The following is a 16,576-nucleotide window of genomic DNA, read 5'->3' as shown; positions in this document are numbered from 1 at the left end:
TGGGGTTGGGGCTGGGGCTGGGGCTGGGGCTGGGGTTGAGGAAGGCTGGGCTGGGGGCAGAACTGCCCCTACAGCAGGGGCCGCTCCTCTTCCTTTGCCTCCTTCCTGCACAAACCAAACGTGTGACGCTGCTGCTGGGGCTGGGGCTGGGGCTGGGGCTGGGGCTGGGGCAGGGGCTGGGGCTGGGGCTGGGGCTGGGGCTGCTGTTGCTGCTGCTTTTCTTTCCCCACCCCACCCTTCAGTGTCTCTTCTTCCACATCCCCTGGGACATCTCAAACTCTCACCACCCTAAGCCTGGACACTGTGCCAAGAATCTTGGCCATTGTGTAAACTGATACAAAAGGCAGAGCAAGCTCTCCTGTCACTTAGAAGGTTCTGACTCATACAAGCCAGGAAATGCAGGGTCCAGAAGAGAGAGACGCAAGCCACTCCCTCTTCACCAGTGATAAACCTTCCCCATCTGCTTTCTTTTCCTGGAGGCCAGGGGCCAGCCCCCTCTCCAGCCAGGGGAGCCAGCAGCAAAGTAGACTGGAAGGGGGCAGGTGCCAGGCAGGGCCAGAGGTGCCACAGTGAGCTGTGACAGAGGCAGAAACAGCAGAGTGCTGAAGAAAGCCAAGGGATAGAGAAGGAAAGGAAGGAAGAAAGGACTCTGGTAGAGCAAAAGAGCTCCATCACCTCTCCTACCGCTGGCTCTATTGGGCCTGGTTCATTCTGAATAAATTTCAAAACAATAAAGTTTTAATCAAACTAGATAGGTTCTCATTCTGTTAATGTTGATGTCACTGCTATCGTAAGTTAGCATTGGTGGAACGCTTCATAAAATGGCTCGAACATTAGCAAACAGTCAATAAATGTTACTTGCTTTATTGTTGCTATAAACAGCTGACGGAGAAATGTAAATGTGCAGTCAATAAGGTGTTCTGCCATCCAGCCCACACATACCCAGGTGGGCTGATATATTCCTTTGCATCAACTGCCTCCTTGGGCAGTGGTAGATCCAACTTCACTCCTTCTACCACACTTCAGGTCTTCTGGAACATTCAACCAAATGGAAGGGTTTCTACTTTGCCATCCTGCCCACTTGCTAATACTTAACCCACAGTCCGGCTTCATGCAATCTTAAGAAACTTTGATGGGAAAGAAAAGCATAGCACAGCATACACCATCAGTTGAGGCACTCAGCTCGAGGTGCCCGGTCCACTTTTGGCTCACAGCCACAATCCACGTGGGAAATGCTAGTGGTGGGGGTGGTGGCTTTTTAAGCATTTCATGTAAGCAGCGCCTCCAGCTCCACAGCACAGAAGCCAAGGGGCCCCTTTATCTGAGACTTTTGTTATTACTAACAAAACAGTAATAAAAAATGTCTTAGGCCGCAAGGCCAAATTAAAAATTATACTTCCCACATTTCTGAAAGGATCTGTTTTTTAGTGAAGGGGGAACTAGGCCCCACACAGTCTAATAACTTGCCCCAAGTCACATGAGAAGTGACAGAATTCCAGCCTGGGCCCCAAGCTCCTTGCAAGGCAGTCTTTAAATAGACACAGCAGATAAAGGCGAGGTGGCCGGGCTGGAAGTGGGTACGATTCACAGAGAGGGAACTATCAGATGCTAATCATGTCAGAAGAGGATTTAGATGAAGCTAAATGGAGCGGCCTGTTGGGTCCCTCTTGATGCCAGTGTTCCCTGTTTATGTCATTTTGGTCCTTGGATAGATTGTAGGGGATTAAATTCCAACCAGGTAAGGTTTAAACAACCCTGTAAATCCTAATGTGCACTTTAAGGATTTGTTGCCTGGAGTACGTTATACAGCAGAAAGGCAGAAATCATCTGATGAATCTCAGGCAATTCTTTATGAAGCCTAATGTGTGGTGCCCAGTGAGTATTTGTGTCATAATACAATGTAAATAATTTACCAGCACACGGCAAGAGTGTCTTCATTTAAGGTTTAGGGTAACAGCCTTATGAGAAGGGGAGGGAAAAAACGAAGCTTTTAACAAAACGTCTTTAAAGTGTTTAGCTGCATTCTCTAGCGTTAGAAGAAATTTGCTTTTGTTTTGTCAACATAATAAACCAGGGCTCTGTTACAACAGAGACTTAAAAAAATACCAATTTTAGAATACTGGATGAGCACTCCAAGAACATCACCTTTTAATACATTTGGAAAAAAAAATTTTGGCAAAAGACCAAGTTCATCTGCAACACGGTTAGCAAGAAATACATTGGTCTTGATTTTCAGAGAAACACTACTCGCTTACGCCAGAACTATTCCAACTGTCAAGGAAAATCATTGACTTCTTGGTTGCCAATCTCACACACTTGTTCTTCATAAACCCCATCACTGAGCTACACTGGCCAGAACATTAAGGAAGAGGACCAAAAAAAAAGGGGGGGTGGCGGGAAGGGGTCATATTCCTTTATTCATAGGGTCAGACTAAGGTGCCCCTCACCCCTATGAGTAAGAGCTTTCTGGACATTCTTAGGTGCATATCTGCAGGATCAAAACAAGAATATTGACATAAGCTCCCTTTAAAGCAAGTGCGGGAGAGGAAGTCCTGCACTCAGGGTGACATGGTATCTCCTCGAGATGATTCCATAGATGGGCCAGCTTTGCTCCAGCGCCTGTCTGTCTTCCTCGTGGGGCTTTAGTCTCAGAGCTCTTGCCACATTCCCACCTCCAACTATTGTGGCCTTCGCCCGCAGGGCTCAGCAAAATGCTTTTGTGAGTCCTGGGAGATTTTCTGGGGCTGTCCCATTGAGACCCATCACATGGGGCTGAGAGCTGCTTGCTGAGGCACCGCATTAGCCTATACAGAAATGCCTTACTCGCAGCTCTGCATCTCTCATTGTCCCTTGGGCAGGGGTACAGCTTATGGGAACCGTTCATGCTGCTTTCTATGGATCTAGAATGTGCGTGTTGTAGGCACATGCAAGACTATCTATGAGCACAGGAACACAGGGCAACACGTTTGGGAGGACACACACACACACACACACACACACACACACACACATCAATGTGCAAGTCTCTAGTCTCCAAGCCACAAACATATTAAAAGCACCTTCACAAAGATATGGATGGGTCTCTTCTGATACATAGTCAGTAAATTCTCATACCATTTCTGCCACCCAGAAAATGAATGTTGATTCAGACGAGAAACCATGGGATCCCCCCCCATTAGCAGTATTTCTTATGGTTTTAGAAAGCAGTTTTTTAAAGCTATGTTGCATACAGCATACATCAACTCTACTGACACCCCAGAATCTACGTACGGAAAAGGCCTGCTGGAGCAAGGACCTCTTCCCTGGACAAGAAGTCACTCTGTATCTGCTCCTTGCTGCCTCTTTCTGTGGATGCTTCAGTTCTCTTTTCTGTGGCCCAGTGGGGCTAAGGAGCCAGGGGACAGGGCTGGAGGTAGCGACTGTCCACTCCCTCTGGTTCTGATGGGAAGGTCTCCAGTGCGGCCTCACCTATTTCTCTGCTGGTGTGGTTATGTAGGAACCCATCACAAAACCCATGGAGAAACACTTTTAAAGAAAATCAAATTGTATACAAGGTAAAGGGGAGGTGACCAAAAGGATGAAGATTAGTTCCTACCTCAAAGTCATTTGCTTTATTGTAGTGCATGTTCAGGGCCCTGTACAGCTCACAGTCTCTGGTTATAGACAGCTCTTCTGTGCTGGTGACTCCGTCGTTGATGGCTTGGCGGGCGTACTTCTCCATCTGAATGTAGTAAAACTCTCGGAAATTGCTAAACCACTTGATCAGCTGAGAGGTAATGCATCTGTTGAACTGTTAAATTCAAATGTTTATGAAAATAAGAATATCACTATTTTGTTCATTTATATTTTAAATATTTGATACATTTCTAAGCTTCCCTCCCCTCTTTACTTGGGAATGTAAGTGCTTGCACCAAAATGTAGCGGAGGGGCAGGGGCAATGAAGTAGGGAGAGGATTACAATCAAATGGATCAGTGTGGGATCAGTGATCAAATCCCACAGTGTGGCCCTCCACATTTTGCACACAAAACTCACACACTATGTCAGATGTTCCTGGAGCTGAATATCTTTTTTTAAAAAAATAACATTGTATTTCGTGTTTCCGTAGTACAAAATGCATCTGCACACTTCTTATGGAAATTCATGCAGGCCACAGACTTCTAGCAAGAGTTGTCAGCCTCAGGTCGGAAAGACGGTGAGCCACAGCCCTACACCGCCAATGTGACCTGTATTTTTTGTGATCTACACATTTACAAATGAGAGTTTGCATCATCACATAACCACTCCTTTGACACAGGCAAATGGCTCTCTGACAGAACAGGAGGACTCTGGGGTCCATCTGCTTCTTGGTCACAGAAGTTCTCTTCCCACGTCCACGGGGCTCCACCTCTACTTGCTGTCTGCCCACACTATGAGCTTTTGATGTGCTCTGCTCCAACCCTGGTGCCTCTTCCTCTGTCCCTGGCAGGCAACTTTGCCTAAGATCCACACCCACTCCCCTTGGTGCCTCTGCCTCTCGGGAGGCACAGCTGAGACAGTCACCAGACCACCGAGACACAGCCTTTATCACATTGTTTTTAAATGCCAAGTTACTATAGCATAGTTAGGATTTAAAACTTTGTTTACCAAGGTTTCCTGATGACCTTTGCAATGGCGATGGCTTCCTGGGTGCGCTGCAAATGGTACCCTCCTTATTGACAGTCCTCTGTTTGTGTAAAGGACAGATGTGTCTCAACTTGCCAAGTCAAAACCAATAAATCCAAAGCTTTATATGAGGCGGGCTGACAGATACCCCCTGCCTTTTGTCATCCCTTCTCTGGGCCCCCAGAAAAAGATGGACATTCATCAAAAATCAACAAAGAGCACTTATCAAACACTGGCCATGAGAACATCCAGGCCCCAAGAAGATGACAGCTAAAGTGTATATTGGGGCTGTAATTACTACACAGAAAGTTGTTTCTATCAGAGCAAAGATAATAACTGAATGAAAATTTATGGCAGAGAATGGAAGTAACAAGGAAACAGAAGCAGGGAGACTGGTGTTTCTCCCAAAAGGCCAACTTGCATCATAATTGCCATGGAGTTGCAAGGGCCCTTACAGATAATTGACCAGAAAATGATTAAGTCATCAGCAAATCGCTTCTGCTTGCAAGAGTTCAAACATGTACTTAACCTATCCAAGAATTATATTTTCACTCTGTGTGCCTGCTCTGTCTCTATTCAGCCTCGCGGGGAACCCGATTAAAAAGACAACTGAAGGACCCCCGTTATCTGATCTTCTGGTTGCCGATTTCAATAGAACTTAAACCCATTACGATTTGCTGAACTTGGAGTTCTTTCCATTTTATCTCAGCAGTAAAATACACTGTCCAAATTTCCAGACACTGAGATAAGGACTACAGGCCCCCGTGACGGCTTACTGTTCCTTTTTAATTCTTTTAGAATAAGAAACAAAACATTACAAAATGATAGCAGGCAGTGCACTGGGGAATGAAAATTGCTTTGACATGGAGATTAGGCTTCTGTATTGTTACAAGACATTGTCTCATATGGACAAGAGTACTGTAGAGGAAGAAATAGAAGGGATTTTTTTTTTTCTAGAATAGTCATGAATGACCTAATGGGGGAGGACAAAAAACTAAGTGCCCTTGCCATTATTTACGAATGGGACAGAAAGGGAGATTTAAAGCTTATTGTTGGAGAACCGAAATACCAGAGAGAAAGAATGGACAGAAAGAAGAGGCCCCAAACACGAGGCGAGCAGAATGACCAGCACCACAGCCTGAGGGACAGGGCTGCCCTCCGCCAGAAGGGGACCGAAATCCACTCAGCACTCAGTCCTGGCAACAAGCAAAAAGCAAAGCAAGCCGTCTCTTTTCTAGATATTCACACTTGGGGGAGGGAAACGTTTAACTTGAAAGAGTTAATTTCCAGCGTTGTGCAGTAGCTTACAAGAAAAGGATCAATTGTTCTGTAAAGGCAAGCTCTGTAGTGTGTTAATGTGTTACTGCAAAAACTAATCGCTACAATAAAGAGCCTGTGTTTCCACAGTGTACGAGTCTCTGTGACTTTGATTAATGCTTCCCACGGGACATCTCAGCCTCAATATGGGCTGAAGAAACTTCCTAAATATTCAATGAGCATGGTCAAAAGATGTATAAAACAAATCAACCTGACACCTTAATCTGGCTAGGCAGCGGTTGACTCGAGGGGTGGAGGGAGGGGATGCATCATCTAACGCTGCTGGCTTGAAAGGCTGTGAGCGTCTGTTCTTCAAAGCCGAAATGACACTGAATCTGTTGTACTTAGTGCTCTAGGAGTTATTAGTTTGCACATTAAAATCAGCACCCAGGAGTGAATGAAAGAGGCAGTGCCGTCCACCCACCCCTGGCATCTCTCTCCCTTTTGCCCACTTGTTCTGCTCAAGGGATTTGAAGCCCTGGAGAGCTGAGCTTTGCGTCTGGTGAAATGTCACTGTGAGGGAATTAAGTTGGACTCGCCGTGAGAACACAGAGCTTTGCGCAGATCCTGACTCTAGGGGCAAAGCGAGTTGAACTGGGATTCAGTCTTCACATCAGCATCGCCACACAACTCAGCGTGTCAGCGTCTCCAGCCTGTCACCCTTTCCCTCCACCTCCTCCTTCCTCAATAATCAGAGGGCATCTACGTCCTGCCCCAGTGTTTCACTTAAGGGAGCTGGGCACTGGGTCCACCACTAGCAAACAATGCGTGGAGGGTGCAGCTTGCTCCTCACTCTCCTTCCAAGCTGGCCAGGCACCAGCCCCATCTCACACCACTGCCCACTGTGGCTTCGAAACCCTCTCTGCCCATGCCATTTGTCTTGGTTTATTTGCATGGAAAACTAACTTCCAATCACTACTTTAAGTGAAATGACTTTCCAATGTGGAAAAGTACATTTTATTAGAACTATGAATTATCTTCCATGAATGCGGCCACAATCAAGCCAAGGCTTATCTCATTATGACAAACATTACGTGGGCCACAGACACATGCATGTCTTTTTAAGACTTCCTGATACAGGGTTTCCTGGTTGACAAAATCTTCAGGTGTCTTTTCTCATTTCTAGGGACTGTTCAATCCTGCAGTGGTTTCTTAAATCCTGACCAAAATAAAGTACTGAAGTGTATACTGAGGACTCTCCGGCTCTTTCAGCCCTGCAGAAAATCATCCACATTTGCATATCTACCCGGGTAGATAAAAACATAACTCCGCTGTATCTAGCATGATGTGCACATACTGCATACAGCATCATGTATGTGTTCTAAGTGCGTATACACTGTACGCTATCAACAGTCAGACTCAGAACCATGCTCGACACTAACAAAATCTCAGAATGTTCTGGTATTGCTTTCTGGAAGTCCTCCGACTGTCATTCCTGGACTGCTCTGCTCTTCTCTGCTCTTCTTTCTACTCTGATCAGCGTAAACTCAGAAAATACAAACTCACTTATTACTGGCCAAATAGAAAATATAATTAGGTAAGTTAAAAAGTAGAAGAGAAATGCCCTTGGGTGGGTTTCTGCTTTGTATTCTGCGTCCAACGGGTTTCTCTCCATTAGAGTGGAGATTCCAATAGGAAGGTATAGATGGAATTTGCAACGTGAACACTAACACTTTTTTTTTCCTTTTCTTTCTTTCTTTCTTTTCCCCCCCCTGTATTTTAAGGAAGGGTCTACAGGGTGTTCAGGGTCTCACTCCTAGATCAGACTCATAGTGATCCGCCTGTTTACAGCCTCCCAAGTGCTGGGATTACGGGCGTGCATCACCACACCCAATCTCAATCGCCATCTCAGCGCACCCCAGCAGACACTTTAAACGGCTGGGCTATTTGGCCGGCCCACTGACACTTCGTTAAAAATAAATTCTTCAAGCAGATATTTAATTGTTTTCTCTGCACAGTAGGTAGATCTTGGTAAAACTGAACTCCTGGGTGCGTTTTGAGGGAGTGCGCATGTTTTCTTACTGGTTTCCTCTGCACAGTTCTGTAAAGCTGCAGGCCCGTAACCTCCCTCTCCGGGCGTCCTCCCTCAGCACACAGGCACACAGCACGAACGAGTCTCGTGTTCGCAGCTACCAAGGGGCAGCGGGTTGGCTCGGAGCTGCTGCTCCTTCTCTTCCAGGTGGCTTTGTCTCAGGGGTGGGCGAGTGGGCCCCGGGTGTGCCGTCTACAAGGCTCTCCGGCCTCCTTCGGGGTGAAAGGTGCTGCACAGGTGACATCAGCTACTGTGCTCATTATCCAACCCGGGGCGATGGCGGCAAGAGAGGAACGAGAGGCAGCGGGACACACGCATGCGCATGCGCGTGCACACAGTCTCTCTCCGCATCCCTCTCTTCTGCATCACTCTCTTAGAAACAAAGTGCCAGGAAAAGCCAGCGCAAGACCAACTTTGCCAGCTTCTACCAGGTTCCGGAAGCTGCCCACTCCTCAGTAAGCTGACTGTGTCCCTTCCATAGGTCTAGTCTAGATGTCCCCACTGCAAGCCCAGACTTTTCCTGGCCTCCTGGGTCCCTCAGCCTGGTGTGCGCGGAAGTGGCCTCCGCCAGCCCTCACACTACGCACCTTCTCTGCCTCTTCCCCCCTGACCCCCAGTAGGCTGGTGCTGAATGAGGCGAAAACACACCTTCCACTCGAGGAGCATAGCCAGGGAAGGAGCGCGCCCGAAGGCTGAAGTCGGTGCTCCATTCAGAAGCAAGCAGGAGGGGAAGCAGAACTTTGCTGAGAAAGCCAAACAAATCAGCAGCGGAGGAAACTGGAGTGAGCTGAGCCTGCAAGGGGGGCCCAGAAGCAACCCAGTCCCGGGGCACAGAGCACACTGCGCGGAGGGGAGCCGTGAGGAGCGGGCCTGTGTTGGCAGCCTGTGAGTTCTCGGTGGCAGGAAGAACTTGTACATATGGGGGTGGGCCGAGAGGGGTGGCGGAACCACCCAACCCTAATAAACTAATCTCGGCTAATGTAATGTTTATCAAGTTCCTTGGATAATGACACCACACGTGCCATTATCATCAAAACCCAATCTATGTTTTAAAAAGTTACAGATGATTAACGCAACAGCAAGTTGATACAATTACTTAAGACTCACACACAGACAGACACGCACATGCGCGCACACACACATACATATGCACACACACAAGACCAGGAGGTCCCAGGATTCTGTAGAATGGGGGAGGCTGCAGCTGTAGGCCGACAGCTTTCATATCCTCATTTGAATAATGTGTCCTGAATCTGTCACTTTATTCATTCTCCTTATGCTCAGTGTACTCCACATCAACAACAAATTAAGTTGTAAATAAGAGACAATCATCACTTTTGTTTTTAAGCAGCTACTGCAAAGAGAATTTCAATGTATGCTCCTTTTCGACAGGGGGGAAAAGAGGTGCTAGAGTTTGCTTTCATAGGCACAAATATGGGGAAACCAACAGAAACAAAAACAGAAACCGTTCACTGCTGCAGCGGAGAGGGAAAGAACTCTCTACAGCATATCCATTCACTACCACTGGAACTTTCTCCCAGGACTCTCCTGGCACTTAAGAAGGCCCCAGCCGTGGGTGCAGGGCCTAGGCTGAAACCCGCGTGCCGCAGGGCCAGCGGTCCTTCCGCCTCCACACACAAGCGGCATCTCTGCTCACACACCTCTAGACAAAGGACAAGTGCACTCAGCCCATGGCAGCACAGGTGTATTCATAGACAGATTCCACGTTCATCCCCATTAATTTCCCGGAGTTCAAATCACTTCCACATGCACAGAAAATAGAAATAAATCTGGTAATAGCATAAGTCCCTACCTTTACATCGGAGAAGTAAGTCTTCAGCATATTGGAGCTGGGATAACGGGTATAAAAGAACATGAGCTTTGCTTTTTTCAAGTGATTGGGTGACAATCCTTCCTGCATGTAGGATGCAATTGGTTAAGGCAAAAAGAAAAAAAAAATATCCACAAACAACACGGCCCTATCCCTCTTGACCCCATAATGGCTCACCCCCAGCCTGTCTGGGGCCTGCCTCCCCAAGCAGCCTGGGAGTGCCGGGAGCTCTGTGGCCCTGCTCCACTGCCTGCCAGAACACACAATTTAGCTGCAGACTCTCAGCTACCTGGTGGGGAGGGTGGTCCAGCCTTCCCCTGGTCTAGGCCCGTATGCTACCCATATGTTCACTTGTTGCTAAGGAGACACATGTACCCAACATGTGCCGTACAACCCTAGTCACAAGACTCTTATTCCTTCTTTGCAACTGCGGTTCTGGTTTTTCTTCTCTTCGTCTTCTGCAAGTTACATCAAATTCTCCTGACACACTCAGGAATTTAAAATGCATCATTTTGCACACCATTGGGTAAACTTCACATTTCACTTTTTAGCACAGTGCTAGTGGAACGGTGCTCCCGGGTTCCATCACTCTCTATCTTGGTATTATCTCCTTCTAACAGTTTCCTTTAAAATAACAGCTGAAACTTGGGAGGGGTAGTCCTGGCAGAGGGAACGGAGAGAGGGCGTCGCTTTTGTGAAAGCAACTGTCCTAACCCAAATACAATTTCCCTGCCCTGGATTTATAGTTAACTCCTCTGAGAGCGACACAGTAGTTGGGGCTAACAAATCAATAAATGTGGGTTAGCAGATCAATAAATGGCCACTTACCCCGAATAAGAAGGCCTATTTATCTGTAAACATCATTACCTTTTAGATCTGTAAACAGCGGCAACTAAAACAGTTCCCTAGAGAAAGTGTGGCTAACCATGACAATCCAGGCTTCCTGACTCTCGCCCGGATTCTTGGCACTCCTGCCGACTCAGAGCTGGGATGGCTCTGGTCACATCTGTGCTGCAGCCTGGCCCTGCCATTTCCTCAGCAAATTAATGGCTTTATAATTTATCAGAAATGAAGATGCACGTGGAGAAAATCAATGTGGTCCCCCACAAGGTCAATTAAGGGTCCTTTCTAGAAGCTTCTCTAAGGATTCTCTCCTCAAGGAGAGTCTGGGAAAATTAAGGAGAGAAAGAAAAGAAAGTATGCGGGTGCGTGGGCGCATGCATACACACACACACACACACACACACACACACACACACACACAGATAACACACCTTAACCAAGCAACAGAAATTTCACGCCCTCTGAAGAAAGGTCAGATAAGCACAGCCAGGAAAAAGAAAGCTTCCCCAGTGACCTCCGTCAGGCTTAGCACAACCGATGGTAAGAAGGAAGGGAAGCAAGGAAGGTATCAGGCACATAATCAAATTAATATTGATAAGCTCTTTGCTCCTTATAACGGAGTATTTAACGAAATCTTCTGTTGAGAATTTGTCCAATTAACACTTCCCCCCAGGTCCCATGGAATTTAAGTAAAGAAGATCGCCTTGGTTTGCAGATAGAGAAGCCAAGTATTGTGGTTGTGGCTGTGTGTGTGGTGTGTGTGTGCGTCTGTGTGTGTGCGTTTTAGCTGAAAATAGACACTAAGGAGAGAAATTTTGATTTTCTCTCTGTGAGCCAAAGCAGCTTAACTGAACTTGTGTTTTTGTTTGAGGTCCTTAATGATTACAAAGACGATAATTTATGAGTGACATACTTCTTGTGCCAAGGGAAGGCTGAAAGGCCCTCCCGTAACCTCCATTAGACAGATAGAGAAGACGAAAGGAGCCCGGCACACTTCAGGACCATCTGTCCAAATGGATAAGTGGAATAATGGTTGCAAGCTGTCTCCTCTTGCCTTGCGATAAGAGTTTCAGGCAAGTCCAAACTTCCACACACATTCTCCGATCTGGGTTCTAATCTTTTCTTTCAGATGAGTCCATGAAAACAAACCTCATCCCCATTTAATTAATTCTAAGTCCCAAATCTTTCAAAATTTGGTTCCCCTGCAGAACATAAACTGTTTTGCTGTTTCTCTGAGAGGCACAGAGCTGCTAAACTTCCTGAAGCACTCCTTTCCTCTAAATTGTGCTAAGTTTTAGTTCTTTTTATTTAAAAAAAAATTCATTATGTTTTGATCAGGATTTAGTCTTTTTACTTAGTGGGAAAAAAAGATTCTGATTTGGATTTCTCAATTTCATTTTTGGTTCAAAGTGTTGCCTGTTTGCAGTACTTTGAAACTGATCAATTGAAATGGAACACAGAATAAATCTCTATCTCTCGTTCATTGTGTAATTAAGATAAAATTCCCATAAAATATATGTTTCTAATAAACTATTAAAAATAGCTAATGAAACATTTAGAAGCCAACAGTTAGATAATCCTCTTTTTTTCTCCTCAAAATAAATCTGCACTGACCAATTGGTTAATTTCCCTTTTAAGTGCTCGTGCTGAAAAGCAGTCGCTCTTCCAAGAAAGCACTAGCTGTTTCCTGGATACTTACACACGCACAATGAGTCGCAATGGAAGAGATTCAGTAAACATACAGCTGTACCGAGCACGGGCTAAGCTCCATTCAAGGCCAGGAAAGAAAATGAGCGCAAATAAATATTAAGGAGGTAAAGGGGGTGGGGCGAGGGGGATGGAACGCAAACAAGATCTGTCCCGGCAGCTCGGCAGCTCGTGTGGCTTTGCTTCAATTCTCTTAGCCATAGCTTTGTGAAGACAGATGACATTCAATTCTATGTGTAATGCAAAAGAGACAATAACTGCTGAAACTTGAGACAGCTGCCAGGTGTAAAAAAAAAAAAAGAAAGAAAGAAAGGGGAAAAAAAAGAAAAAAGATGATAAATCCATAAATTAATCAAAGACATCTGCTTGGGAATATAAAAGATCAGAGAAGCAGGCTAGCGCAGCTGATCCTACAGTAGGGTCCAAACAACCTGAGACTCTAAGTGTCGTCTGTTTACCAAGCACAGTATAACCTTACCTAAATGGCAGCAGCCAGAGGAGCAGCCGAAGCAGCAAAAAGGCAAATGGAAGCATAATAGGTTGTGAAGGCTGCAGAGGAAAACCTTTTTTATCCCAGAGAAACCTACATCGTGGCTAGATGGGCTACGCAGCCGCTCTGGGCAAACGTGCTGGGTCTGTTTAAGCCCCCCAAAGCATCTGGAAGCTACAGAATTTTGGTTTTCTCCCTATTCTGGGATTAGTGCTTTCTACAGGCTTGCTCTGGAAACCTGAAATCGGGAGCAGATTGAATGCTCCTTTCACAGTAGTGACAGAGCAAGTTGTGACTGCACTGAGAAGTTCGGCATCCTCAGTGGAATATGTAGCTTTTTAAAAAGTTCTATATTTTTCTGCAGGTTGAGGTGTTCAAAAGCCATTAATCTACATGCGTCACTCTCACCAAAACTACGATGGACCCTCAAGACTCCTAAAAGTACAAAAGAGCACCTTGCGGAGATCATTCCACACTTCAGAAATTCATTCCTAACTCATGGTTTGGGGGCTGGATTCTAATTTCATTCCCTTAGAAAGCTTTCCTTTCTAAACTTGGAGTGATTTCAACCTTTTTTTTTTTTTCCTTTATGTATTTGGTACAGGGTCTCACTATGCAGCTCTGACGCCTAGTAATCCTTCTGTTTTCAGCCTCCCCAGGGCTGGGATTACAGGCGTGCGTCACTATGCCTGGACTCGGTTGCCAGCGCAGGGTGCCGGGGGTGGTGAACAGGGCCGACGCAGCATGCAGGACTGGAAATTGAACCCTGGTCACTGCATTTGCCAAAGCAGGCACTTAGTCCACTGAGCTGTCTCACCAGCACTCAACCTTATTCCTTCTAAGGGTGGAGTAGGAGAACGTTGACTGTCACAGGGGACAGGCCGGGCTTCTTCACCTGCACAGCTTAATGGCTTATAGTACCGCTCTTGGGCTTTAATTGGGTGGGTATATGCAAATATCCAAGGCCTAAACAAGGCTATTTTTCTTGAGATGCAAAGAGGATGAACGACAAGGAACATCGTAAAGAAATGCAATTGGCTGTTTCGTTTCTTTTGACATTTGAATAAAACTTAATATTTGGTTAAATAGATTCATTTGCAAAGACACTGGAACACGTTTTTTATATTCAAGACATGAGCTCTTTGACCAGGTGCATGGACACTGGGCTTAATGTGCCACATCCAGGACCTCCTTCCTCCACTGGGGCATGAGGAGGGAGTGTGCTCTGTCTGCAGCATAGACATGTTTCGTGTGCTCCATTTAGGACGGGCTGATTTGATGAGCTGGTGCACTGAGCTGTTCTTATCTTGGGTAGTTTGTTCAAAAATCAGATGCTGCCCTTTGGACCCAGAATCATTCCTTAGGAATTAAATTATTTATAGCAGCTCAGAAAACCATGAACTAAAAATAGAAATGCTCTACTGGAGCTCATAGTGCTATAATTTAAACTTATTTTGGTTGTTCTTTTCTAGGAATCATTGTACAACACGTTCAGCTATGGCTCTGTATCCCTAGAAATGGAGAAAAACATCACTCACTGTAATGTCCAGAGAGTTCATCAAACCAAACTTAAGAAATTTGTCTGTCATCCAAATAATTGTGTAGAGGAGTGGGATATGTATATAGTTAGGAAATCAGGGAGGAACTCACTTGCCATAAAGAGACAGATAGGGGCAGAGTGGATCTGATCCCGTCTGCCAACAAATACTGGGATTCTCAGCTGCTTCAGAATTGTGGAACTACTGAAAAGCCTGCCTGCCCATCATCTTCTTCCTGGGAAACCATGTACCAGTGAATCAAGTGGTCAAAAGTACAATGTAGTGGAGGAGGAGGAGGAGAAGGAGGAGCAGGAGGAGGAAGAGGAAGAGAAAGTAGTGAGGTTGGAAGGTCAAAGAGTGAAAACTTATAGCGATAAATTGCTGCAAGAGGCTCAGCACGTTCAGCCATTGGAAAGAAAGACCTCCAGGTATTGAAAACTGATATTTCACACAAAGGTGTGTACGGGTCTTATTGGCAGGACACAGGAGAAGTTACTTATTGCAGAAGAAGTAACTATGCTCTTTACAACCTTTGATACATACACAAGTAAAGGAATTTCTTTCCACTGGAATCTTCAGGGATTTAGAAATACAGAGGGAGCGAGATGATGTCCTGTGCTCATGGTTGACACTTAAAACAAAGTAAAAGATTGGTGTTTTCTTCCCCTAGAAGACCAAAGTGACTTAGAAATATACAAAGGCACAATTAGAATTAGTGGCTGATGATGAGAAATCTAAGTTAAAGGACAGAAACTAGCATTGGGAGCAAGAGTTTTAGAACTTTATAACCTGGCTTCAAAGAGTCACCAAAATGGCCCTGCATGTTCTCTCTCTCTCTCTCTCTCTCTCTCTCTCTCTCTCTCCTTCCCTCCCTCCCACCACCCCCTATTACTTTCCTACTTATTTCAAAATGAAATTCAAGGATCTCTGAAACTACTAAGGCCAACAGGGTCTACTGCTACACATTAGGCTGGCATGAACTTGGAAAGATGTTCTTCTGAATGGTGAGAACCCATCCACACTCTTGTGTCTTCCTACTTAATCCTTCTCATCATCAACATCTCTGCTCCTGTCGTCTTGACCAAACTTTCTTGCCTGCTCTCACATGGCGCTTGCTACAGCACAGCGTAATGGCTGGTGCACTGCATTTACACTCTGTCAGAGGTTGAAGCTGAATCAGCAACCAAGCCAAGACTCAGATCTACCACGTCAGCATCGTCCTCTTCCCTTTCGCTCTCGACTGACTTCTAGTCTTCCTCAGCAAGGAAAGAGACCTCATGGTTAGCTAACCCAGGGGTCTGGTACCTGTGGCTCCTCCTCCTCAGCAAAGAGCTTCACTATAACCTGCAGACTTGGCTGGGGGGAAGACCCAAGAAGGCATATTTCTTCCATAGCTGGGACTCCGCCCTACATGGCGGCCTCTGGAGTGGGCTCCGATACTAAAATGTCAGTCTCTAGTCATCAAAATGATTACTCAAAACCCTCAATTTAGTAACAGCCAACTTAATTGCTAAATTTTATATCCATCTGGTAATTTATTAGACAAGCAACATGCTTCCACCTACTCCCAAAGACTTAACCATCACAAGAGTTTGCAAATATTGAAGGAGAGGACTGATTTACAGAGAAAGAGAAATCAGTTAAAAATACCCAGAGTGCAGGGTATATCCATTAAAAAATATAATTGGCCTCTCTACATAAAGGTCAAGATCAGAATGAAATGGAGTCATAAAAAAGCTATTTTTAAGTTGAATTCTGCTGAGTTTTATATCTAATTGTGCTCCCCTGCTTTCCAAAATCATTTGCTTTGTGTATGTTAGGACAAAAGATTTCTGTGTATGGCTGAGCAAAGGCTAATCATGCATAGAAGCAGCTGCACCAGGCCCAGAGGACAGGCTCTGGGCGAGCGAGGAGGCCGGTGCCGTCTGAGGAAGTCAGTACCTGCCTAGTTCCTTAAAGAAAAAAGTCTCATTTCAAAATAAAGAGAGACTCTAGCTCCCCATTCCTGGCTGCCTTTCTGCCCTGACCAGAGTTTAGCAGTTTCCTACCAAACAAGTGCGCTTCCTGAGATCTAACCAGGCCTTCATTATGGGGACTAGAAGATTGGCGGATGGTTAGGGTGAGGATTCTTAACAGGAATCTCATAGATCAGAACACCGGGTTTTCTCCTTACTCT

The 16,576-nt window shown here is 45.7% G+C and overlaps 1 protein-coding gene across 9 annotated transcripts in view; it reads right to left on the bottom strand.

Moving 5' to 3' along the window:
* Nucleotides 1-16,576, bottom strand: part of Prox1 (prospero homeobox 1) — a 52,202-nt gene that overhangs the window by 23,530 nt on the left and 12,096 nt on the right. For all 9 annotated transcript variants that reach the window (XM_023710222.1, XM_023710223.1, XM_023710221.1 and 6 more), the window contains 2 exons: nucleotides 9,805-9,912; nucleotides 3,596-3,790 (listed from right to left, as the gene is read on the bottom strand). In XM_023710222.1, coding sequence (XP_023565990.1) covers nucleotides 3,596-3,790; nucleotides 9,805-9,912 — 303 coding nt within the window. The remainder of the gene's footprint in view (nucleotides 1-3,595; nucleotides 3,791-9,804; nucleotides 9,913-16,576) is intronic.

The sequence above is a fragment of the Octodon degus genome, unplaced genomic scaffold (assembly GCF_000260255.1).
Source record: "Octodon degus isolate 3935 unplaced genomic scaffold, OctDeg1.0 scaffold00017, whole genome shotgun sequence".
Taxonomy (NCBI): domain Eukaryota; kingdom Metazoa; phylum Chordata; class Mammalia; order Rodentia; family Octodontidae; genus Octodon; species Octodon degus.
This window is presented reverse-complemented; position numbering and strand designations above follow the sequence as displayed.